Below are 27,423 nucleotides of genomic sequence, written 5' to 3' on the forward strand. Positions count from 1 at the left end.
CTTCACTGGCCTGGGGCATTGGGATTTCTGTTAGACCAGAGTGCCCCCTACTGGCCCTCCAAAACCACTACCAGCAGCATCTAATCACCCATCCAAGGACCAACCAAAACAGACCCTGTTTAGCGTCAGAGGTAAGCCAGCCAGTGGAATGCAGGGTGGTATGCTGTTGGTATGATTTTGTAACCTGAAAAGTTTACAATTTGGTCTAATGTTTTTCATCTAAATGTTTCCCATTGGAACATTTATTCAACCCATTGCTCAGTTTATTTCTTTGTTATAAGAAAATGCATATTGTTAAAACAAATTTACAGTTAAAAAAAAAGTGTGATATACTACCTATACATGTGAATTTTATTGAATACGAAAATAAATACAGTAATAACATGAATGAAGCATGATTTTAAAGAGAGGGGCATAGAAATAGTTGTATCTCTATAGAGATAAATGTATGAGTGAACGTTTTTACTAATAATCTGTTTACGTGAAGCTTCATTTTGGGAACAGTGATTTTGCAATACATTTATTTTATGTGAAAATTATTCAATTAATGTTCCAGCTGGCAAATGTTTGAAAAAATATAAATGAATATTTTCTAATGGGTTGATAATTTTCAAATATCATTCAAACAATCAGAAGGCGTTAATTATTGAAGCATGACAATAAGGACATTTAAAAAACGCATTGGACCAGATTCTTCCACAAGGAAGGAAATACATTACTTCTAAGATGAATGTATCATTGAGAGAGATTACAGTACCACATTTGAAATAGAGCATGTGCTACATTTTATTATAAACTGGGTGGTTCGAACCCTGAATGCTGATTGGCTGACAGCCGTGGTATATCAGATCGTATACCACAACTTTTATTTTTATTCCTCTAATTACATTGGTAACCAGTTTATGATAGCAATAAGGCACCTCTGGGGTTTGTGGTATATGGCCAAAATACCATGGCTAAGGGTTGTATCCAGCCACTCTGCGTTGCGTCGTGCTGAAGAACAGCCCTTAGCAGTGGTTTATTGGTCATATACCACACCCTCTCATGCCTTATTGCTTAAATATACCCTTGTTATATAGTGGAGTATGAACACTTTTCTATACTCTGTCAAATATTTCTACAAAGCAAAAGAGACCGTAGAGATACATACAGTATATTACACACAATATCATGGTCATTTATAGTTTATTTCAAGCAAAGAGCCAATCTCTTCCCATGTTTGTGTTGTGATGTTTTCATTCTACAGTGACTCCTAAATCAATATATTTGGTATTTTGTGCATAATTGTAATACACCTTTATTTATCCCTCCTATTTCCCACATTTGCTAAATGTAAGAAATACTCTTATTTTAACTCATCTTTGCTCTGTGCAAACAAATGTATTGTGTTAAAGACAGACAGTGTCTCTCCGACTTTGGCTTATTTGTGCAATGTGGATCAGCACTCGACAGGACACATGGGGTGATGCGACAGACGGTCTGTCAGACACACCCCTAACCCATCCTCTCAACCAACCTGGTCAATTCACCTATCTGGTCTTTCACTCCAACAGGTAGGAGGACTGGGCAACACAATCTGTGGAAGAAAATCTGATATATTATCTCATAAAGGGATATCATAAATGCAGCATTCATTGGTATGTACCTGAATTGAGACAAACAAAAAGGTGTAATGGGTTTGTCGCATAACGCTTACTTCTTTATTACATTTTTGTAATTATTTTCACTGCATCAGGGATAGCGTACATATGTACCTGAATTGGGATATCATAAAGGGATATCATAAATGCAATGACATCAGTGACATCCCTTACATTACAAATCATTTTGGAAATAAAGTCATTGTAAATCTAGAATATGATGGCTAAACCAGGCGTACCTTACAGGCTACTTATTCCTCGCCTGCCGGTCAAGGAATTTCTGTTTCCTATCTGGAGGAATCTCTTCCAAACTGATGCCATGGTTACTTGCCCTGAGGAAAGTCAAAGACAGAAGGCTTAATGTCTTGTTTGATTGGCAGTGCACACTGAGCACTCAGACTCTTGGAATAGGCATTAAACATGTCAAACCCAGCATATGAAGCAACAAAAGCAATATCCACACTGACTGCTGTTGACAACAGAATGTTCATTACAACTGAGTTTGAACTCTTAACACAGATCTAAAATGTTCATCTGGACAGGTCTAAATGAGGCAACCACCAGGGTAGTGTTTTAAAACATTACAGCGATGTTTGCTGAATGCCAGGGAGAGCGTTCATCACACATGTAGTGGTAGTGGGAGGTAAGGATTAATTCAGTTCAACAGAGAGGTAATAGATGAAGAATTTTACGTTTGGGTCAACATGTGAACTAAACTATGACACAAGGGTCAGGTCAGGTGATTCATAAAACGTTTAGTTCCAGACACACAATCTGACAAATGGTCAATGGGTCAGCACATTATCAGATTTTTTACAATTATTTTTGGACATCTTATCCTCTATATCCACAATGACCTATAGATGAAAATCAACTTTGATGTGAACGGGTTTCATGAGCACTACTGATAAGGGGCCTGGGACAAGCAGCTGGCAGGACTGAGAGTCAATACGAGTATAGTTAGGAGAAACATAAAGTACAGCATAAATAGAGCAGGAAGGCTTGTTAAATCTTACCCTGGAGTAAGGTCAGGCGGTCTTGGGAGAATCTTGTCGAACCCAGCTCTCCCAACCAACCAGAATGTGTTTTCAATTCCCTTCCCCTGAAAGAGAAGTAGGAAATAACAGAATGAAGTAAACATTTCACTATTAGTCTACACCTGTTGTTTACAAAGCATGTGACAAATAAAAATGAGATATTTCCGTGGTAAGTTAAGTGAATTCACTATTTGGGTCCGTGTGTGTGTGTGTGTGTGTGTGTGTGTGTGTGTGTGTGTGTGTGTGTGTGTGTGTGTGTGTGTGTGTGTGTGTGTGTGTGTGTGTGTGTGTGTGTGTGTGTGTGTGTGTGTGTGTGTGTGTGTGTGTGTGTGTGTGTGTGTGTGTGTGTCTACCTTCAGCTCTGTCATGCCCCTGGTGTCTATTTTGTAGCCCATTTTCAGTTCATGTAGGATATCGACTGTGCTCTGGTTGACATGGATTCTGTAAGCTGGGATATCAAACAACAACAGCAACCACAAAGGCTGCATTAGTCTTCATATATTCTGACAGTTGTTTCAGTGTAAACAATTACCATTAGTTATTCATGTCTATAGAGCATCAACACTTGTGACATCATACAGTACTCGCATATCCTACATATATTTCGATTTTCATTCACTGGTTGATCATAAATGTATTTATTATAGAGTAACAAAATATCATTTATTGTGAGCCCATTGACAACACTCACAAGAGCAGTTTTTTTGTGCAGCAATTCATATGTATGGCCACTTGATGGGAGTAGATGTGAAATTTCCTGTACTCATGTCACTGACTAGTACATACAGTTTATACTCTATGAAATACCCTATGTGTTGCTAGCAATCAGCAGTTAAATAAGCATATATTGTCTTGAAAAATGAAAAGATTATGAGGTTGTTTATTCATATCATCACGCCAATGGTTTTTATAGTTGTTACTTTAACTCATAACACATACAAATCTCAACACATTATGAAGTTTACCATTGCTGTACCAGCAGAATTGTTGGTGAAAGGATATCTGAGGGAAGCCCGTACACGGAGGATATTTTTATTGAACCCTAAATTTGCCCACTAATTCTACTGATAGTCTTAAAGGATTAGTCAGGACTGCTCATCGTAACCCTCCTTAGCCTCTTGTTGCATGCACACAAACGGCAATACACCTGTCCCTATCCTTAGTGACCTCACACGGCTTGATGGGCCAACAACAAGAGTGAGGTACTCACGCAACCCTGTTGACTCCATTCGAGAAGCCGTGTTGACAGTGTCTCCGAATAGACAGTACCGAGGCATCGTCAGACCCACCACTCCTGCCACCACAGGGCCTGGTGGACACAGAAACACACAGACATACTGATAAGATAAGAAGTAGCATATGCCCTGATTTATGACTTGTTATTCATGACATTCAAAAAGCCTCCAATATCTCACAAAAGTCTCTCGAGAAAAAATGGCAAATTTAGTTTAATTGCAGAATATCCTTATTTAGCAGAGATGTTAGAATATTTTTATTGTTTGTCAATTATGTTTTTTTTCCCTGCGCTGTCCTTTACCATACCTAAAAGTAGTCACTTCTGTGTTACTAGAAACACGCAAAACCTTCTATATTAATTGGTAGGGTAGAGTAACGAGAAGAAAGCATTAGGCAGTGAAGACTAATAGGATGACAGGGCTTAGTGGATGACATTGCACCATTCCAGGAATATGTTCCAGACGGGGATCAGGTAAAAATACACTTTTGCTCCAATAGTCTGACGTTAATGCCATGTTCTATAGAATTCCAATACTCATTCTCAAATGTCATTAAATATAACATGTCAAAAGTATAGTTTGCTTATGTATTGAATTGTACTATTCACCTAATGACTTTGTTGCATATGCATGAACTGCAATGTATAGCAGTTGATCTCATGGACTGCCAGTCTATAGCTCCATCTATGAATTTGACAGTAACATTTCTCCAGACCCATTTATGCACGCATGAGTGTAAGTCGCTTTGGATAAAAGTATCTAGTAAATGGAATATGTTGTTATTATTATATTATCCCCAACCAAGTGGCAGGATTACCGTTTAGCTAAAAAACGAATGAAGAATTGTGGTTTTCAAGAGAAAAGGCCAGTCAATTAGTCTACATTATGAACGATGAGGCAGAGGATAAAAATATGACAAAGAATTTTAGATGTTCCACGCACCAGAGTGAAGGCCGATGCGAATCTTGACCTTGACATCAGGCATGTGCCTCATCTTGAAGGTTCCAATACAGTGCAGGATGTCCAGGGACATGTTGGACATCTCAGCTGCGTGGCGTCTACCGTTCCGGTTTGGAACTCCAGAGGCTACCATGTAGGCATCTCCGATGGTCTCCACCTGAAGGCCACGCAATCAATATCTTTATTGTCCCAATTGGGAAATTTGTCAAAATTAGGAGGAGGTGACATAAACTCATGCACACTAAGGAATGCAGCCATTTTCTTCCAGGATTTGTATTGAAAGTAGAACAAGCTTCCATTGCATCACTAATAGGACACAACTATTTTGCAGCAGGACAGGATTCTCACCTTGTAGACATCATGCTGCCCGATGATGGCATCAAAGAGTGTGTAGAGATCATTGAGTAAATCTACCACTTCAATGGGCTCGCTGAGTGCAGAGATGGTAGTGAAGCCCACAATGTCACTGAAGTACAGAGTGACCTCAGAGAAGTGCTCTGGTTTCACAGGCTTGCCCGTCTTCAGGGCCAGGCACACAGACCTATGGTGTAAGATGAGACAAGGGAGTTGATAGAGGGATGTGGATAGAGGTTAGGAGAATAAATTACCAGCGGCCAATGAATAAAATTGTTTTTTGCCTTGCACAGTAATACAATTCAATATTCTCAATACAGAGACATTTTTTAAGAGTTCAGCTTTTAATGTGAAGTGGGAGGAGTGGGGGGGACTGACCTGGGCAACATCTGGGCCAACAGCTGATCAGTCTTTTTCCTCTCCACCTCCAGCTCCTCTGTCCTCTCCCGAATCAGGTCCTCGAGGTTAGTAGAGTACTGCTCCAACATACGCAGCATTGAGTCTATGATGTTGGTCTTCTTCCCCTTGGTTATACTCTTGAACTAAAGTATGAAAGGGAAACATACAGCATGCAGTGAGGAAGTGAAGTATGTTACATATTACTGTAATATAGTTAACAAAAAGCATGTTGTTTTGAGTTCTTGTTAGCTTGAGACTGAGTTCATTGTGTTCAGATGTGTGCTCATGCATGTCTATGAAAAAACTGTAGGGTCAATTCAACCCCTCTGTACATCTGGCTGACTGAATAGCAGGCCGATCCGAGGTGCCTGGAACCAGCAGAGCTGCTCACCAACAGCAGAGATGAAAGACAGGACCTAATCACTCTCTCCCCCTTCCCCACCACATTCAGGATTAAAGGTCCAATGCAGACATTTTTATCTAAATATCAGATCATTTCTGGGTAACAATTAAGTACCTTTTCTGCAGTTGTTTTCAATAAAAAGTGTCAAAAATAAACAAAAATAGCTTCTTGGCAAAGAGCAAGCAAGAATGTTGCTAGTATTGTCTGGGAGTGTTCTGAGTGGGAAGAGGAAACTGTCATTGGCAGAGAGGGTTGGAACTGTTTAATGTTGATGGTACCTGGCAGGCCAAAACTCCAACCCTACAAAACAGGCTGAAATTACAGGCAGCCTTTTAAAACTGCTCTTGCGCTAAAAGTGTATTATCTACATTTTCAGAATTTCACAGTATTATTCCAACCTCATAGTGAGGAAATATAGTATAAAGTGGTGTAGTGGATTTTTTTTAGGTGACGGAGCAATAAAAATGTAATTTCCTCAATCAAAGTTTTTACTGACAGACGTAGCCAATTGAATAACCTATCATTATAGAATATGCATGATATGAATCCTCCAATTGCAATGTCTGCCTATACCCACGTATTATCTCAAGAAAACGTTATATTTCTAATACCCTCAAACAACAAGTTAGGCATAGGCTACCTTAAAGTCCAAACTGCATCTCCATGCCAAACATTTCATTGATATCCATCATATTCATGGGAATATGCATTTAGATCTTCATGAGGTACTGTTTCATGAGCGAATTAGAGCAGATGATGTTAACAAAACTATTAGCCTTTCTTGTATTTTGCTTCAATCAAAGCATACACAGTCAGAGGTTTACATACACCTTAGTCAAACACATTTAAACTCAGTTTATCACAATTCCTGACATTTAATCCGAGTAAATATTCCCTGTCTTAGGTCAGTTAGGATCACCACTTTATTTTAAGAATGTGAAATGTCAGAATAAGAGTAGAGAGAATGATTTACTTCAGCTTTGATTTCTTTCATCACATTCCCAGTGGGTCAGAAGATTACATACAGTACACTCAATTAGTATTTGGTAGAATTACCTTTAAATTGTTTAACTTGGGTCAAACTTTTCGGGTAGCCTTCCACAAGCTTCCCACAATAAGTTGGGGGGAATTTTGGCCCATTCCCCCTGACAGAGCTGGTGTAACTGAGTCAGATTTGTAGGCCTCCTTGCAAGCACACACTTTTTCAGTTCTGCCAACAAATGTTCTATAGGATTGAGGTTAGGGCTTTGGGATGGCCACTCCAACACCTTGAATTTGTTGTCCTTAAGCCATTTTGCCACAGCTTTGGAAGTATGCTTGGAGTCATTGTCCATTTGGAAGACCCATTTGCGACCAAGCTTTAACTTCCTGACTGATGTCTTGAGATGTTGCTTTATATTCACATAATTTTCCTCCACATGCTGCCATCTATTTTGTGAAGTACACCAGTCCCACCTGCAGCAAAGCACCCCCACAACATGATTCTGCCACCCATGTGTTTCACGGTTGGGATGGTGTTCTTCGGCTTGCAAGCCAACCCCTTTTTCACCAACCATGACGATGGTCATTATGGCTAAACAGTTCTATTTTTGTTTCATCAGACCAGAGGACATTTCTCCAAAAAGTACGATCTTTGTTTCCATGTGCAATTGCAAACTGTAATTGGGCTTTTGTTATGGTGGTTTTGGAGCAGTGGCTTCTTCCTTGCTGAGCGGCCTTTCAGGTTATGTCGATATAGGACTCGTTTTACTGTGGGTATAGATACTTTTGTAGCTGTTTCCTCCAGCATCTTCACAAGGTCCTTTGCTGTTGTTCTGGGATTGATTTGCACTTTTCACGCCAAAGTACGCTCATCTCTAGGAGACATAATGCGTCTTCTTCCTGAGCGGTATGATGGCTGAGTGGTCCCATGGTGTTTTTACTTGCGTACTATTGTTTGTACAGATGAACGTGGTACCTTCAGGTGTTTGGAAATTGCTCCCAAGGATGAACCAGACTTGAGGTCTTTGTTGATTTCTTTTGATTTTCCCATGATGTCAAGCGAAGATGCACTGAGTTTGAAGGTAGGCCTTGAAATACATCCACAGCTACTCCTCCAATTGACTCAAATGATGTCAATTACCCTATCAGAAGCTTTTAAAGCCATGACATCATTTTCTGGAATTTTCCAAGCTGTTTAAAGGCACAGTCAATTTAGTGTATGTTAACTTCTGACCCACTGGAATTGTGATACAGTGAATTATAAGTGAAATAATCTGTCTGTAAACAATTGTTGGAAAAATGACTTGTGTCATGCACAAAGTAGATGTCCTAACCGACTTGCTAAAACTATAGTTTGTTAACTTCGTTAACACAAAGGAATACTCCAGTTGGAACTTTATTGAAGCTATATGCTAAAAACATCATAATGATTGATTCTGTACTTAGTTTGAAATGTTTCTTCGACCTGTAATATAACTTTTTGAAGTTTTTGTCCGATGTAACGCTGACCAGAATGAGCGTTTGGATATCTATACCAAACGCGCTAACAAAAGAAGGTATTTGGACATAAATAACGGACATTATCGAACAAAACAAACATTTATTGTGGACCTGGGATTCCTGGAGTGCTTTCTGATGTAGATCATCAAAGGTAAGGGAATATTTATCATGTAATTTCTTGTTTGTGTTGATGCCATCATTGCGGCTATTGTGACATTTTCTTCTGAGCGCCGTCTTAGATTATTGCATGGGTTTCTTTTTCCGTAAAGTTTTTTTGAAATCTGACACAGCGGTTGATTTAAGGAGACGCATATCTATAATTCCATGTGTATAACTTGTATTATCATCTACATTTATGATGAGTATTTCTGTTGAATGATGTGGCTATGCAAAATCACTGGATGTTTTTGGAACTAGTGAATGTAACGCGCCAATGTAAACTCATATTTTGATAAATCAAACAAACAAAACATACATGTATTGTGTAACATGAAGTCCTATGAGTGTCATCTGATGATCGATATGACAACAGCCAGTGAAAGTGCAGGGGGCCAAATTCAAAACAACAGAAATCACATAATTAAAATTCCTCAAACATAGAAGCATTTTACACCATTTTAAAGATAAACTTGTTGTTAATCCCACCACAGTGTCCGATTTCAAAAAGGCTTTACAACGAAAGCACACCAAACGATTATGTTAGGTCTACACCTAGTCACAGAAAAACACAGCCATTATTCCAGCCAAAGAGAGGAGTCACAAAAAGCAGAAAGAAATAAAATTAATCACTAACCTTTGATGACCTTCATCAGATGACACTCATAGGACTTCATGTTACACAATACATGTATGTTTTCTTCGATAAAGTTCATATTTATATCCAAAACCTCAGTTTACATTGACGCGTTACGTTCAGTAATGTTTTGCTTCCAAAACATCCGGTGATTTTGCAGAGAGCCACATCAATTTACAGAAATACTCACCATAAATGTTGATGAGAATACAAGTGTTATGCATGGAACTTTAGATAAACTTCTCCTGAAAGCAACCGCTGTGTCAGATTTCAAAAAAGCTTTACCAAAAAAGCACACCATGCAATAATCTCAGTACAGCGCTCAGACAACAAAACAAGCCATACAGATATCCACCATGTTGTGGAGTCAACAGAAGTCAGAAATATCATTATAAATATTCACTTACCTTTGATGATCTTCATCAGAATGCACTCCCAGGAATCCCAGTTCCACAATAAATGTTTGATTTGTTCGATAAAGTCCATAATTTATGTCCAAATACCTCCTTTTTGTTCACGCGTTTAGTACACAATCCAAACTCACGAGGCGCGGGCACATCCAGGCGAAAGTTCAGACGAAAAGTCATATTACAGTTCGTAGAAACATGTCAAACAAAGTATAGAATCAATCTTTAGGATGTTTTTAATATAAATCTTCAATAATGTTCCAACCGGAGAATTCCTTTGTCTGTAGAAATGCAATAAGCTAACTCTCACGTGTGCGTTTGTGATCAGCTCATGGCCTTCTGGCAGACCCCTAACTCAATCAGCACTTATTCTCTCCTCCTTTCCAGTAGAAGCCTCAAACAAGGTTCTAAAGACTATTGACATCTAGTGGAAGCCTTAGGAAGTGCAATATGACCCCAGAGACACTGTATATTCGATAGGCAATGACTTTCTGGTTGGATTTTTCGCAGGTTTTTGCCTGCCATATGAGTTCTGTTATACTCATCCAAGCTACTCAATACTGCCCCAAGCCATAAGAAGTTAAAAGATTTGGCATGGGTCCCAAGGTCCTCAAAAAGTTCTACAGCTGCACCATAGAGATCATCCTGACAGGTTGCATCGTCGCCTGGTATTGCAACTGCTCGGCATCCGATCATAAGGCACTACAGAGGAAAGTGCGCACAACCCAGTACATCACTGGGCCAAGCTTCCTGCCATCCAGGACCTATATACTAGGCAGTGTCAGAGGAAAGCCCCAAAAAATGTCAAAGAGTCCAGTCACCCAAGTCATAGACTGTACTCTCTGCTACCGCACTACAAGCGTTACTGGAGCGTCAAATCCAGATTGAAAAGGCTCCTCAACAGCTTCTACCCCCAAGCCATAAGACTGCTGAACAATTAATAAATTGGCCACCCAGACTATTTACATTGACCCCCCTCCTGTTTGTTATCTATGCATAGTCACTTTACTCCTGTGTACAAATGACCTTGACTAACCTGTACCCCAGCACATTGACTTGGTGCCGGTACCCCCTGTATATATCTTTTACTTTTTATTTTTTTATTTCACCTTTATTTAACCAGGTAGGCTAGTTGAGAACAAGTTCTCATTTGCAACTGCGACCTGGCCAAGATAAAGCATAGCAGTGTGAACAGACAACACAGAGTTACACATGGAGTAAACAATTAACAAGTCAATAACACAGTAGAAAAAATATTTTAAAAAGAGTCTATATACACTGTGTGCAAAAGGCATGAGGAGGTAGGCAAATAATTACAATTTTGCAGATTAACACTGGAGTGATAAATGATCAGATGGTCATGTACAGGTAGAGATATTGGTGTGCAAAAGAGCAGAAAAGTAAATAAATAAAAACAGTATGGGGATGAGGTAGGTAAAATTGGGTGGGCTATTTACCGAAAGACTATGTACAGCTGCAGCGATCGGTTAGCTGCTCAGATAGCAGATTTTTGAAGTTGGTGAGGGAGATAAAAGTCTCCAACTTCAGCGATTTTTGCAATTCGTTCCAGTCACAGGCAGCAGAGAACTGGAACGAAAGGCGGCCAAATGAGGTGTTGGCTTTAGGGATGATCAGTGAGATACACCTGCTGGAGCGCATGCTACGGGTGGGTGTTGCCATCGTGACCAGTGAACTGAGATAAGGCGGAGCTTTACCTAGCATGGACTTGTAGATGACCTGGAACCAGTGGGTCTGGCGACGAATATGTAGTGAGGGCCAGCCGACTAGAGCATACAGGTCGCAGTGGTGGGTGGTATAAGGTGCTTTAGTGACAAAACGGATGGCACTGTGATAAACTGCATCCAGTTTGCTGAGTAGAGTGTTGGAAGCTATTTTGTAGATGACGTCGCCGAAGTCGAGGATCGGTAGGATAGTCAGTTTTACTAGGGTAAGTTTGGCAGCATGAGTGAAGGAGGCTTTGTTGCGGAATAGAAAGCCAACTCTAGATTTGATTTTCGATTGGAGATGTTTGATATGAGTCTGGAAGGAGAGTTTACAGTCTAGCCAGACGCCTAGGTACTTATAGATGTCCACATATTCAAGGTCGGAACCATCCAGGGTGGTGATACTAGTCAGGCGTGTGGGTGCAGGCAGCGAACGGTTGAAAAGCATGCATTTGGTTTTACTAGCGTTTAAGAGAAGTTGGAGGCCACGGAAGGAGTGTTGTATGGCATTGAAGCTCGTTTGGAGGTTAGATAGCACAGTGTCCAAGGACAGGCCGGAAGTATATAGAATGGTGTCGTCTGCGTAGAGGTGGATCAGGGAATCGCCCGCAGCAAGAGCAACATCATTGATATATACAGAGAAAAGAGTCAGCCCAAAAATTGAACCCTGTGGCACCCCCATAGAGACTGCCAGAGGACCGGACTGCATGCCCTCCGATTTGACACACTGAACTCTGTCTGCAAAGTAGTTGGTGAACCAGGCAAGGCAGTCATCAGAAAAACAGAGTCGAAAGCCTTGGCAAGGTCGATGAAGACGGCTGCACAGTACTGTCTTTTATTGATGGCCGTTATGATATTGTTTAGTACCTTGAGCGTGGCTGAGGTGCACCCGTGACCGGCTCGGAAATCAGATTGCACAGCGGAGAAGGTACGGTGTGATTCGAGATGGTCAGTGACCTGTTTGTTGACTTGGCATTCGAAGACCTTAGATAGGCAGGGCAGGATGGATATAGGTCTGTAACAGTTTGGGTCCAGGGTGTCTCCCCCTTTGAAGAGGGGGATGACTGCGGCAGCTTTCCAATCCTTGGGGATCTCAGACGATATGAAAGAGAGGTTGAACAGGCTGGTAATAGGGGTTGCGACAATGGCGGCGGATAGTTTCAGAAATAGAGGGTCCAGATTGTCAAGCCCAGCTGATTTGTACAGGTCCAGGTTTTGCAGCTCTTTCAGAACATCTGTTATCTGGATGTGGGTAAAGGAGAACCTGGAGAGGCTTGGGCGAGTAGCTGCGGGGGGGAGCGGAGCTGTTGGCCGAGGTTGGAGTAGCCAGGCGGAAGGCATGGCCAGCCGTTGAGAAATGCTTGTTGAAGTTTTCGATAATCATGGATTTATTGGTGGTGACCGTGTTACCTAGCCTCAGTGCAGTGGCAGCTGGGAGGAGGTGTTCTTATTCTTCATGGACTTCACAGTGTCCCAGAACTTTTTGGAGTTGGAGCTACAGGATGCAAATTTCTGCCTGAAGAAGCTGGCCTTGGCTTTCCTGACTGACTGGATAAAAAAAAATGTTTTTACATTTAATGAGTTATTGGTTCCTTGAACGGAGCATGCTTATCTAAAATGGTGAGGAAGTTACTTTTAAAGAATGACCAGGCATCCTCAACTGACGGGATGAGGTCAATGTCCTTCCAGGATACCCGGGCCAGGTCGATTAGAAAGGCCTGCTCACAGAAGTGTTTTAGGGAGAGTTTGACTGCGACTCCGTGGTGGATACAGGCAATGAGGCAGTGATCGCTGAGATCCTGGTTGAAGACGGCGGAGGTGTATTTGGAGTGCCAGTTGGTCAGGATGACGTCTATGAGGGTGCCCTTGTTTACAGATTTAGGGTTGTACCTGGTGGGTTCCTTGATGATTTGTGTGAGATTGAGGGCATCTAGCTTAGATTGTAGGACTGCTGGGGTGTTAAGCATATCCCAGTTTAGGTCACCTAACAGAACAAACTCTGAAGCTAGATGGGAGGCGATCAATTCACAAATGGTGTCTAGGGCACAGCTGGGAGCTGAGGGGGGTCGGTAGCAGGCGGCAACAGTGAGAGACTTATTTCTGGAGAGAGTAATTTTTAAGATTAGTAGTTTGAACTGTTTGGGTATGGACCTGGAAAGTATGACATTACTTTGCAGGCTATCTCTGCAGTAGACTGCAACTCCTCCCCCTTTGGCAGTTCTATCTTGACAGAAAATGTTATAGTTGGGTATGGAAATCTCTGAATTTTTGGTGGCCTCCCTCAGCCAGGATTCAGACACGGCAAGGACATCAGGGTTAGCAGAGTGTGCTAAAGCAGTGAGTAAAACAAACTTAGGAAGGAGGCTTCTGATGTTGACATGCATGAAACCAAGGCTTTTTCGATCACAGAAGTCAACAAATGAGGGTGCCTGGGGACATGCAGGGCCTGGGTTTACCTCCACATCACCCGCGGAACAGAGGAGGAGTAGTATGAGTGTGCGGCTAAAGGCTATCAAAACTGGTCGCCTAGAGCGTTGGGGACAAAGAATAAAGGGAACAGATTTCTGGGCATGGTAGAATATATTCAGGGCATAATGCACAGACAGGGGTATGGTGGGGTGCGGGTACACAGGAGGTAAGCCCAGGCACTGGGTGATGATGAGAGAGGTTGTATCTCTGGACATGCTGGTTGTAATGGGTGAGGTCACCGCATGTGTGGGAGGTGGGACAAAGGGGGTATCAGGGGTATGAAGAGTGGAACTAGGGGCTCCATTGTAAACTAAAACAATGACAACTAACCTGAACAACAGTATACAAGGCATATTTACATTTGAGAGAGACATACAGCGAGGCATACAGTAATCACAGGTGTTGAATTGGGAGAGCTAGCTAAAACAGTAGGTGAGACAACAACAGCTAATCAGCTAGTACAACAACAGCAGGTAAAATGGCGTTGACTAGGCAGGGAGGGTCGGATTAACTACACACAGAGCCTGAGTGCGGCTGGGGCCGACAGATAAAACATAAACAAGCAGAATGGAGTACCGTGATTAATGGACAGTCCAGCATGCATCAGCTATGTAGCCAAGTGATCAGTGTCCAGGGGGCAGCGGTGGATGGGGCAGGGAAGCTGGACTGGCGAGTATTATCCAGGTTTTTCAAAAACTGGCTGGCTGTGCAGAAGGTAAAAGCCGCTAGGAGTGGCTAACAATGACTAAATAGCTTGTAGCTAGTTATCTGGTTAGCTTCTGGAGGTTCTTGAATGTGTTCTAAAAATTAAAAATAATAGCGATTCCGTATCACATTGGGTGAGGCAGGTTACCGGGAGGTATAATCAAATTAAAAATCGAAAAGAGATTGAAAGTAAATATGGGTCCAGTGAGTGGTTGGGCTGGCTGGGGATGCGGCGATTCAGACATATAGACTCATTATTGTTATTTATTGTGTTACTTTTGATTTTATTTTTTACTTTAGTTTATTTAGTAAAAATGTCTTTTAACTCTGTTTCTTGAACTGCATTGTTGGTTAAAGGCTTGTAAAGTAAGCATTTCACTGTAAGGTCTGCTACACCTGTTGTATTCAGTGCATGTGACAAATAAAATTATTTGATTTGAACAAGTTGAACCAACTTGCCAGTTCGGGAACAAACAATAATTTGCAGTAGGCTATAGACTAATGTAAATACAAATACATATAGTTTCATATAATTGCACTGTTTTCAAGGATAAATATCGATGGGGCAAAATCAAAAAATGTTGTTGTTGATGCATGCCTGACTCCACCCTTGCTCTCCATTCAAACTGGACTACATAAGCATTTCACGAAAACAGCGCATAAAGAGCACTAGTAATAGTGTATTTTTGTAGGCACTAACTCCACAATGGCTGTTTGGCCAAAGCTTATTGGGAAATTGGGGAGGCAGGTGGTTAGAGCGTTGGGCCAGTAACCGAAAGGCTGCTCGATCGAATTCCTGAGCTGACAAGGTAAATGTTGTTCTGCCCCTGAACAAGTGTCACAACTTCCCCCGAAGTTGGTTCCACTCCTTGTTCGGCGGTGTTCGGCGGTCGGCATCGCCGGTCTTCTAGCCATCATCGATGCACTTTTAATTTTCCATTTGTTGTTTTTGTCTTCCCACACACCTGGTTTCAATTCCATCATTACATGTTGTGTATTTAACCCTCTGTTCCCCCCATGTCCTTGTCAAGAATAGTTTCTTGTAAGAGCATGTGCACGGTTGTCTGGTGTGCAACGGGTTTTGTACCCATTGATTGATTGATTGTTTGTTCTGTTTCCGGTGTTTTTTGTTATTAAACTGTTCCGTTCTCCTGCGCCTGGCTTCTCTGCTGCCAGTACGCACCCCTTACAACAAGGCAACCTGCTGTTCATAGGCCGTCATTGTACATACGAATTTGTTCTTAATAACTGACTTGCCTCGTTAAATAAAAATAAACACAAAATGTATGTTTTTTTTGTAGTTTTGGGGGGGATAAACACCGAAATAGGGTCTTATACATTTTGTTCTATGAGACAATTTTGTGAATTTTTAAGCATTTATATAATCAAAATGAGCACATAAAGGCTTCAGAATTCATTATGGTCATGTTAACTGACTGATATTATCTCATAAAACAAAACATACAATCTCCTAAGCCTGTTAACCTCAGACCTTATTGTCGGTGTTTATTCCAAAACCCCATTATTTCCTCATTCATTTCCCTCATATGAATGGCTGAATGAACCAGAGGGAACTTATTTCTGTTTTTTAGGACTACAAGCTGGCGAGCTCTATTGCTGCCTAACGTCTGTTTCAAATCAAATTGTATTAGTCAAATGCTGTCACGTTCTGACCTTAGTTCCTTTATTATGTCTTTGTGTTAGTTAGGTCAGGGCGTGAGTTGGGGTGGGTAGTCTGTTATTTTTTCTATGTTGTATTTCTGTGTTTGACCTGGTATAGTTCTCAATCAGAGGCAGCTGTCGATCGTTGTCTCTGATTGAGAATCATACTTAGGTAGCCTGTTTTCCCCATTTTGGTTGTGGGTGATTGTTTTCTGTCTCTACGTCTCTATCAGACAGGACTGTTTCGGTTGTTCTTGTGTTTACTTTGTGTTTCAGTGTTCAGTTATTGAATAAATTTAACATGGACACTTACCACGCTGCTCTTTGGTCCGATCCTTCCTACTCCTCCTCAGAAGAGGACAAAAACCGTTACACATGCACCGAATACAACAGGTGTAGGTAGACCTTACAGTGAAATGCTTACTTACGAGCCCCTAACTGACAGTGCAGTTTCAAAAAATACAGATAAGAATAAGAGATACAAGTAATTAAAGAGGAGTGTTAAAAAAATAACAATATATACAGGGGGGTGCCGGTACAGAGTTAATGTGCGGGGCACTGGTTAGTTGTGGTAGTATGTACATGTAGGTAGAATGCGTAATAGGGGTTTCTATTTCCCAAATTACAGCGTGCCATGTAAAAGGCATGGAGACAAAGACCAAACAAACACTGTATACAAAACACAGGGTAGAAACCCATTCGGACTCATTTGCACTTTGACCCAGAGCCACTACAGAGTTTACTTTAATGCATTCAATGTTGTCTTCTCATCCCTTAAATCCCTGATTGGTTTGAGCATGTAAATCTGTGTGTACATCTATATTATTACTATCTTTCTCCTATAAATTCCTTGTTGTTTCATTTTAGAATTATTAGAACAACTGCTTGCCTGACTATCTAATTCCCCTTTTCCCTGTTGATTTTGAATCTGTAACCCTATTGTATAATTTTGATCCAAATCCTTCATTAATCATTAATCCTGTAAAATGAATTGTTTTATCTTGATGCGCTTAAAATAAGTCTTATTTGTTTATAAAGCATTCACTGCCTCTGAGAGATTCATTTGTCTTGTCATTCAATAACTCAACTGCTTTCAGAATTATAATAATTGTAGTTAGTTATAATTGCAAGATCGGCCCACACATTAGGCAGCATTAGGTGGCTGCCAATGGCGACAGATTGACGAGAGCGGCATTTTCTGAGTTAAACGGACCAAAACGCACCTCCAACAACACATAAAACCTCACATAATTCTGCACAAAAACAATGACATACTCTCTACTACCAGTGGAATATGGGTTTTTCAGTTTAGCGCTGATGGCGCCTTGTCAGCCAGTCCAAAAAACAGTAACCGGGAGGTTGCAGGTTCAAACCCCCAAGCTGACATGGTACAAATCTGTTGTTCTGCCCCTGAACAGGCAGTTAACCCACTGTTCCTAGGCTGTCATTGAAAATAAGAATTTGTTCTTAACTGACTTGCCTAGTTAAAAAAAAAAGCCAATTTTGTCAAAGGTCGGGGCAGGGTGCTGTGGGAGAAACGCAGCGCTGAGGCACACCACCAACGTTCCATCAAAGAAACTATCTAACATAAATCATGTAGCAGATATGGTAGAAAGAGTATGTGGCCTTTTCTGTAGCCTACAGGCTGGAGATAAAATGTGTGACAGTGTAATGTGATGGCATTATAATATATATACTTTTTTCAAATAACCTAACCAAAATGGCACCCAATCGATAAAGAAATGCGCTGTCATGTTAAACAACATATCAGAAAAACAGAGCAGGTCAATGTAAAATGGATATTATGGAATGGACAATCACAACCGTTGTCCAGGAGTTTCACCCCATTGTCATGAACAGTGGGTTCACGTTTTTATCCGTCCATTTCTAACAAGCTGATCATAGCGAAAAAGAAAATACTTCTGCCTTTCCTGCCATATAAACACATTGCAAATAGCGACACGATACCTCCTGATGAAGTTGGGTAGCTGATATTCAGAGTTTAAATAGCCAAACGGATTATTCACAGGATTCAGGACTAATAATGCCAACACAACGGCCTGTTTTACAAATGGTGGGCCTACCACATTGATGGGCATTCATCAAATTTCTTTGCGGTTGACATGGTAGGCTACACCCCAGTAAGCACGAGCCGACATCTTTTTTTTGTAATTTTTTGTGTTTTACAAACAGTAGGCTTACCATATAGATGGACATTCATAAAATTATATTTCAGGCAACACTAGGCTACACCTCAGTAAGCACGGTCCGACACCATGCCTTTTGGACATCTTTTTTTGGTACAGTCTGGACATCCATGGACATTGGTTTTTGGTCTGGTCCATACAAAATCTGAACCAATCATAGGATGTCTATGTTTGGTTCAGATTTGGTGCGGTCCAGACAGGACTTGATTTCAACGTCCACGGACATACATTTTTGGTTCAGATTTTGTCCGGTCTGGATTTGGAACAATATAGACGTCTATAAATGACATATTTTCAACTTTCATTCAGATCTGAAAATGAACCTGATTTCAATGTCCGGAAAATATATATTTTTCAACATCGAGAAAATATGCCTTTTGAACGTCCTGGAAAATATGTATTTTTAAGGTCTGGCCCAGGGCAACAGGCAAGGACCTACCCTGTATAACTGTAGCTATTTATTGTTTCCTACCAACTACAAAAGAGTAGGTGGTGCTTCAACCTTCACAGGTAATATTGTCAATGAATAACCTAATGAATTAGACATGTATCATACTGTAGCACATGGGGATGTGTGAAACTTATTCCTCAGCCTTATGTGTCCGGCTTCGATCCCCTCATGAGCTAGATTTTGAGGTGGAGCAATCGGCTAAGCGAGGACAGTCACGTGTGCTAGTAAGGAAGAGGTCCCGAGTTCGCGCCAGGTATGGTCCGAATCGGGAGGAAGTGGCATGGTGTCCTTAACAATAGCATATTACACCATTCTTCTACAAAATGTTGTTACGAAAACTATTAACTAGCATACTAATATTGTTGCTCTCTCTAAGTGTAGGGGTTTAAGGCCTAGTTAACTGGTCTGTAACCTAACTTAAGATGTGCATATATGTGAAAAATCTGTGTATGAATCTAGGTGTACATGTTCCCAGGGAGGCAGCAATCTTATCTTGGTCCAGGACCAGCTCTGTCCCTCTTGACCTCTTGGTCAGCCAGTCCAAATAGATTATTGATTGGTACAGATGGTGACAAAAATAAATATACACAAAAAGGAAAACTACAAACGGCATGCCCAAAGTAAAGAATTAAAACCAAACTAAAGGCATTATCTCCACCAAACCAACCAACCATCACCTTAAGTGATGGAACCTGATGTGCATATACATACACTTGGACAAGTTGGACAAGTTGCTGCTGCCCCCTGGGGGAATGGAGTCTGGAAGTGATAGTGAGCTGGAGTGTGCTGTCTAAACTACCTGACATATTCCATAACAATGTACTGTATGTACAGTGGGGCAAAAAAGTTGTGGCTGACTCTCACAGACCTGTAACTTCTTCTTTAAGAGGATCCTCTGCCATCCACTCATTACCTGTATTAATGGCACCTGTTTGAACTTGTTATCATTATAAAAGACACCTGTCCACAACCTCAAACAGTCACACTCCAAACTCCACTATGGCCAAGACCAAAGAGCTGTCAAAGGACACCAGAAACAAAATTGTAGACCTGCACCAGGCTGGGAAGACTGAATCTGCAATAGGTAAGCAGCTTGGTTTGAAGAAATCAACTGTGGGAGCAATTATTAGGAAATGGAAGACATACAATAATCTCCCTCGATCTGGGGCTCCACGCAAGATCTCACCCCGTGGCGTCAAAATGATCACAAGAACGGTGAGAAAAAAATCCCAGAACCACACGGGGGGACCTAGTGAATGACCTGCAGAGAGCTGGGACCAAAGTAACAAAGTCTACCATCAGTAAGACACTACGCCGCCAGGGACTCAAATCCTGCAGTGCCAGACGTGTCCCCCTGCTTAAGCCAGTACATGTCCAGGCCCGTCTGAAGTTTGCTAGCATTTGGATGATCCAGAAGAAGATTGGGACAATGTCATATGGAAAGATGAAACCAAAATATAACTTTTGGGTAAAAACTCAACTCGTCGTGTTTGGAGGACAAAGAATGCTGAGTTGCATCCAAAGAACACCATAACTACTGTGAAGCATGGGGGTGGAAACATCATTCTTTGGGGCTGTTTTTCTGCAAAGGGACCAGGACGACTGATCCGTGTAAAGGAAAGCATGAATGGGGCCATGTATCATGAGATTTTGAGTGAAAATCTCCTTCCATCAGCAAGGGCATTGAAGATGAAACGTGGCTGGGTCTTTCAGCATGACAATGATCCCAAACACACCGCCCGGGCAACAAAGGTCCTGGAGTGGCCTAGCCAGTCTTCAGATCTCAACCCCATAGAAAATCTTCGGAGGGAGTTGAAAGTCCGTGTTGTCCAGCAACAGCCCCAAAACATCACTGCTCTAGAGGAGATCTGCATGGAGGAATGGGCCAAAATACCAGCAACAGTGTGTGAAAACCTTGTGAAGACTTACAGAAAACGTTTGACCTCTGTCATTACAAAGGGTATATAACAAAGTATTGAGTTAAACTTTTGTTATTGACCAAATACTTATTTTCCACCATAATTTGCAAATAAATTCATAGAAATCGTACAATGTGATTTTCTGGATTTTTTCTCTCATTTTGTCATAGTGTACCTATGATGAAAATTACAGGACTCTCTCATCTTTTTAAGTGGGAGAACTTGCACAATTGGGGTCTGACTAAATACTTGTTTGCCCCACTGCATGTGTATGTGTATACAGTGCCTTTCAGAAAGTATTCAGACCCCTTGATATTTTCCACATTGTGTTACGTTGCAGCAATATTCTACAATGTATTAAATTGTCCCCCCCCCCTCACCAATCTAGACACAATACTCCATAATGACAAAGCAAAAAACTGTTTTTTAGAAAAGTAAAGTAGGCTACCTGTTTGAATATCTCCTCGAAGGTGGGTCTCTTGTCTGGCTCCTCACTCCAGGCCTGTTTCATGACCTGGATCACCTCTAGTGGAGCCTCATCCACTGACACAGTGGGCCGACACAGTGGTGGGGGGGATATCAACTTACTGAGGATCTCTGTCAAACACACACACACACACACCTATACTCTCCAATAATTGTATTGTTCACATTGGCATGGAGGCCATTCCTGCTGTATTAGGTTTTACATCTGACACAACTAGCCCCATGTATGGTGGTACTGTTTGATTGGAGGTCTAACCCTTGGGAGGCATGTCCAGCATGCAGAAGGGAGCACAGCGGGCGATGACCTCCTGCATAATGATGGCGAAGCTGTAGACGTCTCCTTGGAACGTTCCCCTCTTCATCAGCTTGGAGTTCCTTAGCAGCTCTGGAGCCACCCACAGCTGATCTGTTAGGTGGACCAGGGAGTTAGGGGACAAGAGTGGAGGGTTGGATTAAGTGATCTGTTAGGTGGACTGGGGAGTTAGGGGACAAGAGTGGAGGGTTGGATTAAGTGATCTGTTAGGTGGACTGGGGAGTTAGGGGACAAGATTGGAGGGTTGGATTAAGTGATCTGTTAGGTGGACTGGGGAGTTAGGGGACAATAATGGAGGGTTGGATTAAGTGATCTGTTAGGTGGACTGGGGAGTTAGGGGACAAGAGTGGAGGGTTGGATTAAGTGATCTGTTAGGTGGACCAGGGAGTTAGGGGACAATAGTGGAGGGTTGGATTAAGTGATCTGTTAGGTGGACCATGGAGTTAGGGGACAAGAGTGGAGGGTTGGATTAAGTGATCTGTTAGGTGGACCAGGGAGTTAGGGGACAATAGTGGAGGGTTGGATTAAGTGATATGTTAGGTGGACTGGGGAGTTAGGGGACAATAGTGCAGGGTTGGATTAAGTGATCTGTTAGGTGGACTGGGGAGTTAGGGGACAATAGTGGAGGGTTGGATTAAGTGATCTGTTAGGTGGACCAGGGAGTTAGGGCACAAAAGTAGCGGTTTAGATTAAATGTTTTTCACACACATCCTGACTAGAGGGATAAATGAACAAGTGTCTTTGGTTCTTGTAATTACTTGGATGAGGATGATTTGCTGTCTCTGATATGTTGAGTACTCATGTCCCCATGGACTTACCCTCAGGCCTGCCTTTGTCAAAGTTGATGCTCTGGGTGGATACGATCTCGTTGAAGCCGTACTCAGTCACCTTTAGCACAAAGCGTCCGTCCACCACACAGTTTCGGGACTTCAGGCGCCCGTGGATGACATCCCGGTTGTGCAGGTACTTCATTCCCTGGGAGGGAGGGTCAGAAAAGATTGAGGACAGTGTAAACAACGAGGAGAGAGATATGGTCAGAAATGTCTATGAATGTGAGAGTTGTTTTCCTCCTTACCCTGATCAGATCCATCAACAGGGAGGACTTGAACATCCAGTCGAGACGCATTTCCTCGTTGTTGAGAAGGTCCTCCAAGCTGCCCCTGGTACAGTGCTCTGTCACAATACCAAATATCCCTGAGTCTAGGAACAGGCCTAGGAACAGGTTGAGATTCTCATGCCGCATGTCCCTGAGCTGAGAGAGGGGGAGAGGTTAGAGAGGAGAAGTAGGTTATGACAGAGGAACAGTGCAGCGTTCAGACAGCGCTTCAATGTCTTGCTGTTTTGACTAACTAACTCACTCAGTCAGTCACTCACTCACCTTTGTGAAAATAGTTTTTGTGCTATTACTGACACTAGACACAGTGTTTCCATTGGGACATCTCTTCAACCACACCCAGTCACCCTAGTGAATACATAATACAAAGGTATTAGCAAATGTTTATCTGGAAAACCCCGAAAGCTAGGGACAGGGACACCAAACAGAGATGTATTTGTTTATAACTGTTTGTCACCAAGACAGGCAAAATTAGCAACATTGGGTGTTATTTCTTACATGCAGCACATCACACATTGGAATATTGGATTGCTGTCTGTGTTTGAAAGTAGATTCACCACATTAACATGTGACCCACCTTGAAGACGGCGACGTTGGAGCTGTCAGGGGTGGAGGCAAAGTAGCTGCGTCCTGACACTGAGTGGCGAGGCGTCTTCACATCCAGCTGACTCTTCATCATACTGTCCTCATTCAGCTTCTACTCAGAGAGAGGAGAGGAGAGGAGAGGAGAGGAGAGGAGAGGAGAGGAGGAGGAGAGGAGAGGAGAGGAGAGGAGAGGAGAGGAGAGGAGAGGAGAGGAGAGGTTACAATGGCTTCAGAATAGACAGTCCATCAAAGATAAGGGACTTTAAACAGAAAAACTCACACACACATACAAATACAGTATTTAGGCTATAATCCTTTTATGGTATGATAGGCATCAAGCTGACCCTTGTGCTGGTCTGGGTATTGATGAAAATCAGGTCATTCAGATTCAAGACTACTTTTAAGGACCCTTCTCCTTCCCCTGATCCTCCAAAGCTGATTCCAATCTGGCCACCTCTCCTGGTCAGACACAAAGGGAAGACCCCAAAACATCAGCAACCTCATTTACAATCAAAAGTTTGTTCAATGCAGAAGACAAAATTGGCCACTGATTGGGACACTCCTCTCTGTGTTTAAGCTTAACTTACTTCATATAGAAGGCAGCTCCACCTCCAACCAACCCACAGAACAGGACAAACAGAAAGAGAATAGTACCCGCATCCATTCCTAAAGGCAGAGAGGGGGATCGAGAAAGAGTTATGAAGAGAAATAGCTTGAGGGAACACAGACCTCATTTTACCATAGGCTACTGGTACATCACTGACCCCAACGCTAGACTACCTACCCCCACCGCAGGTGATGTATGGACTGAACCAGCAACGGGAGTCTGTGCTGGGGCTACTGCCTGCAAAGTGGATGGAGCGCCCATTGTACTTGACCGCCCCAAATTTGCCAAGGGTGTGGGGGGCCTCCAGAGTGTGTGTCATGTAGAGTTTGTCTCCCCCGTCTGAGTCCAGGACCACGTAGCGAGCCAGCATCCCCAACCCATCTTTGTCGGATGAGATGTGCTGGTTGAAGCCCTCAAATTTGACTCCTCCATCGCTCTCGAGCATGGTTTCCCCATCCACCCAGCGCCCCGCTGCCATCCGACTCTTCTCTACTGCATAGGCCATGTAATATATCATGTTGTAGATGGTGCCGAAAAATGGAGACACCTACGTCAGGGGAGAAGAGTGGGGACAATGTATAAGTCATTTATCTGACCGACTGTTATGGAAGACTCTGTCTGTAGACTCTTTAGACTGGCACTAAGGGTTTTGATGATGTTAGGCAAGGAGTACAGAAATAGAGGAACATACCATTACTAAGACAGTGGTACAACACTGACAAACCACTGGTCATTATCATCAATAATGAAACAATCCAACAACATTCATATGTATTTGGTTTTAAGGCTGGAGAGGTCCAAAGACCTATAGGTAAACTGTTTGTGAAGAACTAAAACTCAAGAGGACTGTTGTTCATCCAAAGGTGCTTGCTACAGTACTGCATGTCCATGGCATGTGTGACTAATGATGACTAGATGAATATCCCAGGAGCTGTGTTCTGGGATGTCTCACCTGCTCTGGTGGAGTGCTGGTGCGGATCTCAAATTTCTCCTGAGCATCTTTGAAGCGCTGATAGAAAGTATTCTCGCCAGAATCCATGGTGATTGTGAGAACTGCGTCGTAGGCTTTTCTCAACAAGCTGTCATTGGTCAGGGTATTAAAGTTTGTGCCCTTGGGCAGTGAGTATGTGAGGGTGTCGTAGGGGATAAAAACGTAGCCTCGATCTATCATGTGTATATTCAAGGCAGAGGTTAGGAGCTGATACTGGGCCACACCACCGATCAAAGCTGAGTGCATACACATAATGACCACTGCAGAGGCAGAGGCAGGGGAGAGGGAGTTGGAGAGGAGAAGAGAAGAGGAGGAGGTGGAGAAGAGGAGGAGGAAAAGAGGAGGAGGAGGAGGAGGAGGAGGAGGAGGAGGAGGAGGAGGTGGAGGAAAAGAGGAGGAGGAGGAGGAGGAGGAGGAGGAGGAGGAGGAGGAGGAGGAGAGTAAAAAGTTAGTAAAGTCAGAGATAGGGGACAGAAGAAGGAAATAGTAGAGACAATTATTAGTCATTGCAGTGTGGCAGTGTCATACAATGGAATAGATGACAGTTAGTCAGTGATGTTGTGTATCTTTCCTCTCACCTTTTACCACACACACAAGAATGCACGCATGCACAAACACACACACACTTAAACAAATACACACACACACATAAACAAACAAACAAACACAAATGCGCATACACACCTCTGACACGGTCTAACTCCCGTATCCTTTTCAAGGCTTTTGTGGGCCCATCTTTGTCAGGCTCCATGGTGACCACAGTGCTGACCGGCAGGCCCAGGGCCCTCAGAGAGGCCGCCAGTTCGTGTCCCGTAGCCTCCCACAGGTCATCCTCTGACGTCACAATGACTACGTGGGCCCAGCGGAAGTACCGCAGCATAGAAAACAGAACCCGGGAGGACAGAGGCAGTGGCCGATGAAAGGTGGGATACTGTCCATCCTCCATGTTGGGTTTCAGGCAGCCCCAGGAAAAAAGGGGCTTATTCCAGTTTTTCGCAAACAGGGCAGCCGAAGAGCAGTAGCCTGGGTTAGTAGGGCCGAGAAAAGCTGAGCCATATCCTTCCAGAGAGGTGAAGCGGGCCAGAGCGCGGGATGTTTTACAGTCCTCATTGACCAGAGTATAGTCGTACCAGTAGCCTTTCTTAGTGTAGGGGTCCTTGTTGAGGCGGGCGGTGGCCAGGCGGGCAGCCAGGTCAGGGAGGGCTTTGGAGTACATAGGGTCACATGTCCAGGGCCCAACTACGGCCACAGTGAAAGTGGCGCCCCAGGCCTCACACGGTAGATAGGTGGCCATCAGCAGGGGCAACATAAGCCAGTTGCCCCACCAGCTTCTGGAGCGTAGCACTGCAGATTTAGATGTGGGGGTTGTACTGTTCAATGGGTCTGTATCCTCTGTCCTTCTTTGTCTCCTTCTCTCCCTCATTGAGGGATTTTGTGTCCATCGTGGGTGGTGGGAGAGGTTGATGAGAAAACTAGAGTTTCTGTGAGTTGCCATTCTCCTACAGGGCTTCTATCTAGTCAGACACCACAGATGGGGAGTGGAGGGTTGGAAGTGAGGGAGTTTGCGTGTGTGGAAGAGTGTGAGGGAGGGGAGTGTGTGTGTGTGTGTGTGTGTGTGTGTGTGTGTGTGTGTGTGTGTGTGTGTGTGTGTGTGTGTGTGTGTGTGTGTGTGTGTGTGTGTGTGTGTGTGTGTGTGTGTGTGTGTGTGTGTGTGTGTGTGTGTGTGTTCTGACCCCCCCTAGCGCTCTGTAGGGCACTAACCCAGAGCTGGGAAGGTCACCACTGGACTCCCAGCCATTACTGCTTCCATGGAATATATCAGAAAGAGGGAGGGAGAGAGAGAACAAAATTAGAATATTGACACATGTATTATTTACTGTCTCAATTTTCTAGGACAAAACTCTGTTTTTGTTGGTGAGCTACAGTGTCACCAGAGGCTCAGAAATGCATTGTTTCTATAATAATTGGACTTGAACTATATTACCATTAATATAGGTTTATTACATAACATATTAAAATATAGCTGCCAGGAGCAATGAAGAGGGTTCACAGGATAACAGAAAGTACGCAAGATAACAAAGCAAGTTGAATAACAAAGCAGGCACCCTATCATGTAGAAACTACCTTCCTCTATGTGCAATCACGAGTCTAAATACAACATCTGGAGGGAATTTGACGTATGGTTCATGAGGAGAAGATTTATTTTGATCTTTTTAACATATTTTAGCATATTAGTGTATGTGCTAATATGCATCTTCTGGTACAGTTTGGGCATCTTTGAGTGCATCATTATTATTATTATTATCATTATTTTCTCAAACTCTTTAGGGACTATTGTGATGTGTCCTAAGACCAGATTTGGAGTGAATCTGACTTTTAGTCCATGAGAAGAAGATTTTGACTTATTATTTTAAGCTTTAATGTTACATAGTCAAAGAAGTTCATTGTTCTTCTCTGCAATGTTCTTCTTTGCAATGAGTC

The 27,423-nt window shown here is 42.6% G+C and overlaps 1 protein-coding gene across 1 annotated transcript; it reads right to left on the reverse strand.

Annotated features, from left to right (window-relative positions):
* Positions 1-373: 373 nt before the first annotated feature.
* Positions 374-26,663, reverse strand: LOC118390746 (retinal guanylyl cyclase 2-like). The gene is made up of 19 exons (XM_052457051.1): positions 25,627-26,663; positions 24,904-25,202; positions 24,129-24,498; positions 23,932-24,010; positions 23,689-23,803; positions 23,337-23,456; positions 23,024-23,107; positions 22,721-22,897; positions 22,464-22,620; positions 21,589-21,738; positions 21,295-21,443; positions 5,605-5,768; positions 5,221-5,413; positions 4,855-5,029; positions 3,888-3,986; positions 3,031-3,125; positions 2,657-2,742; positions 1,880-1,972; positions 374-1,576 (listed from the first exon to the last, which is right to left on the reverse strand). Exons 1-18 carry the CDS (start codon positions 26,435-26,437, stop codon positions 1,888-1,890), a joined length of 3,408 nt encoding a protein of 1,135 aa, XP_052313011.1. The 5' UTR covers positions 26,438-26,663; the 3' UTR covers positions 374-1,576; positions 1,880-1,887.
* Between the last annotated feature and the right edge of the window lie 760 nt (positions 26,664-27,423).

This window comes from Oncorhynchus keta, chromosome 11, assembly GCF_023373465.1.
Source record: "Oncorhynchus keta strain PuntledgeMale-10-30-2019 chromosome 11, Oket_V2, whole genome shotgun sequence".
In the NCBI taxonomy this organism is placed as follows: domain Eukaryota; kingdom Metazoa; phylum Chordata; class Actinopteri; order Salmoniformes; family Salmonidae; genus Oncorhynchus; species Oncorhynchus keta.

What these genes read in the sequence shown, in the direction of transcription:
- LOC118390746 (XM_052457051.1), bottom strand. Translation starts at nt 26,437, where the DNA reads ATGGCAACTCACAGAAACTCTAGTTTTCTCATCAACCTCTCCCACCAC. An exon ending in CCAGCACTCCACCAGAGCAG is followed by an intron (nt 24,499 to 24,903) that starts GTGAGACATCCC and finishes CCCCTGACGTAG; the next exon opens with GTGTCTCCATTTTTCGGCAC. An exon ending in TCGCATCGGCCTTCACTCTG is followed by an intron (nt 3,987 to 4,854) that starts GTGCGTGGAACA and finishes TGTGTCCACCAG; the next exon opens with GCCCTGTGGTGGCAGGAGTG.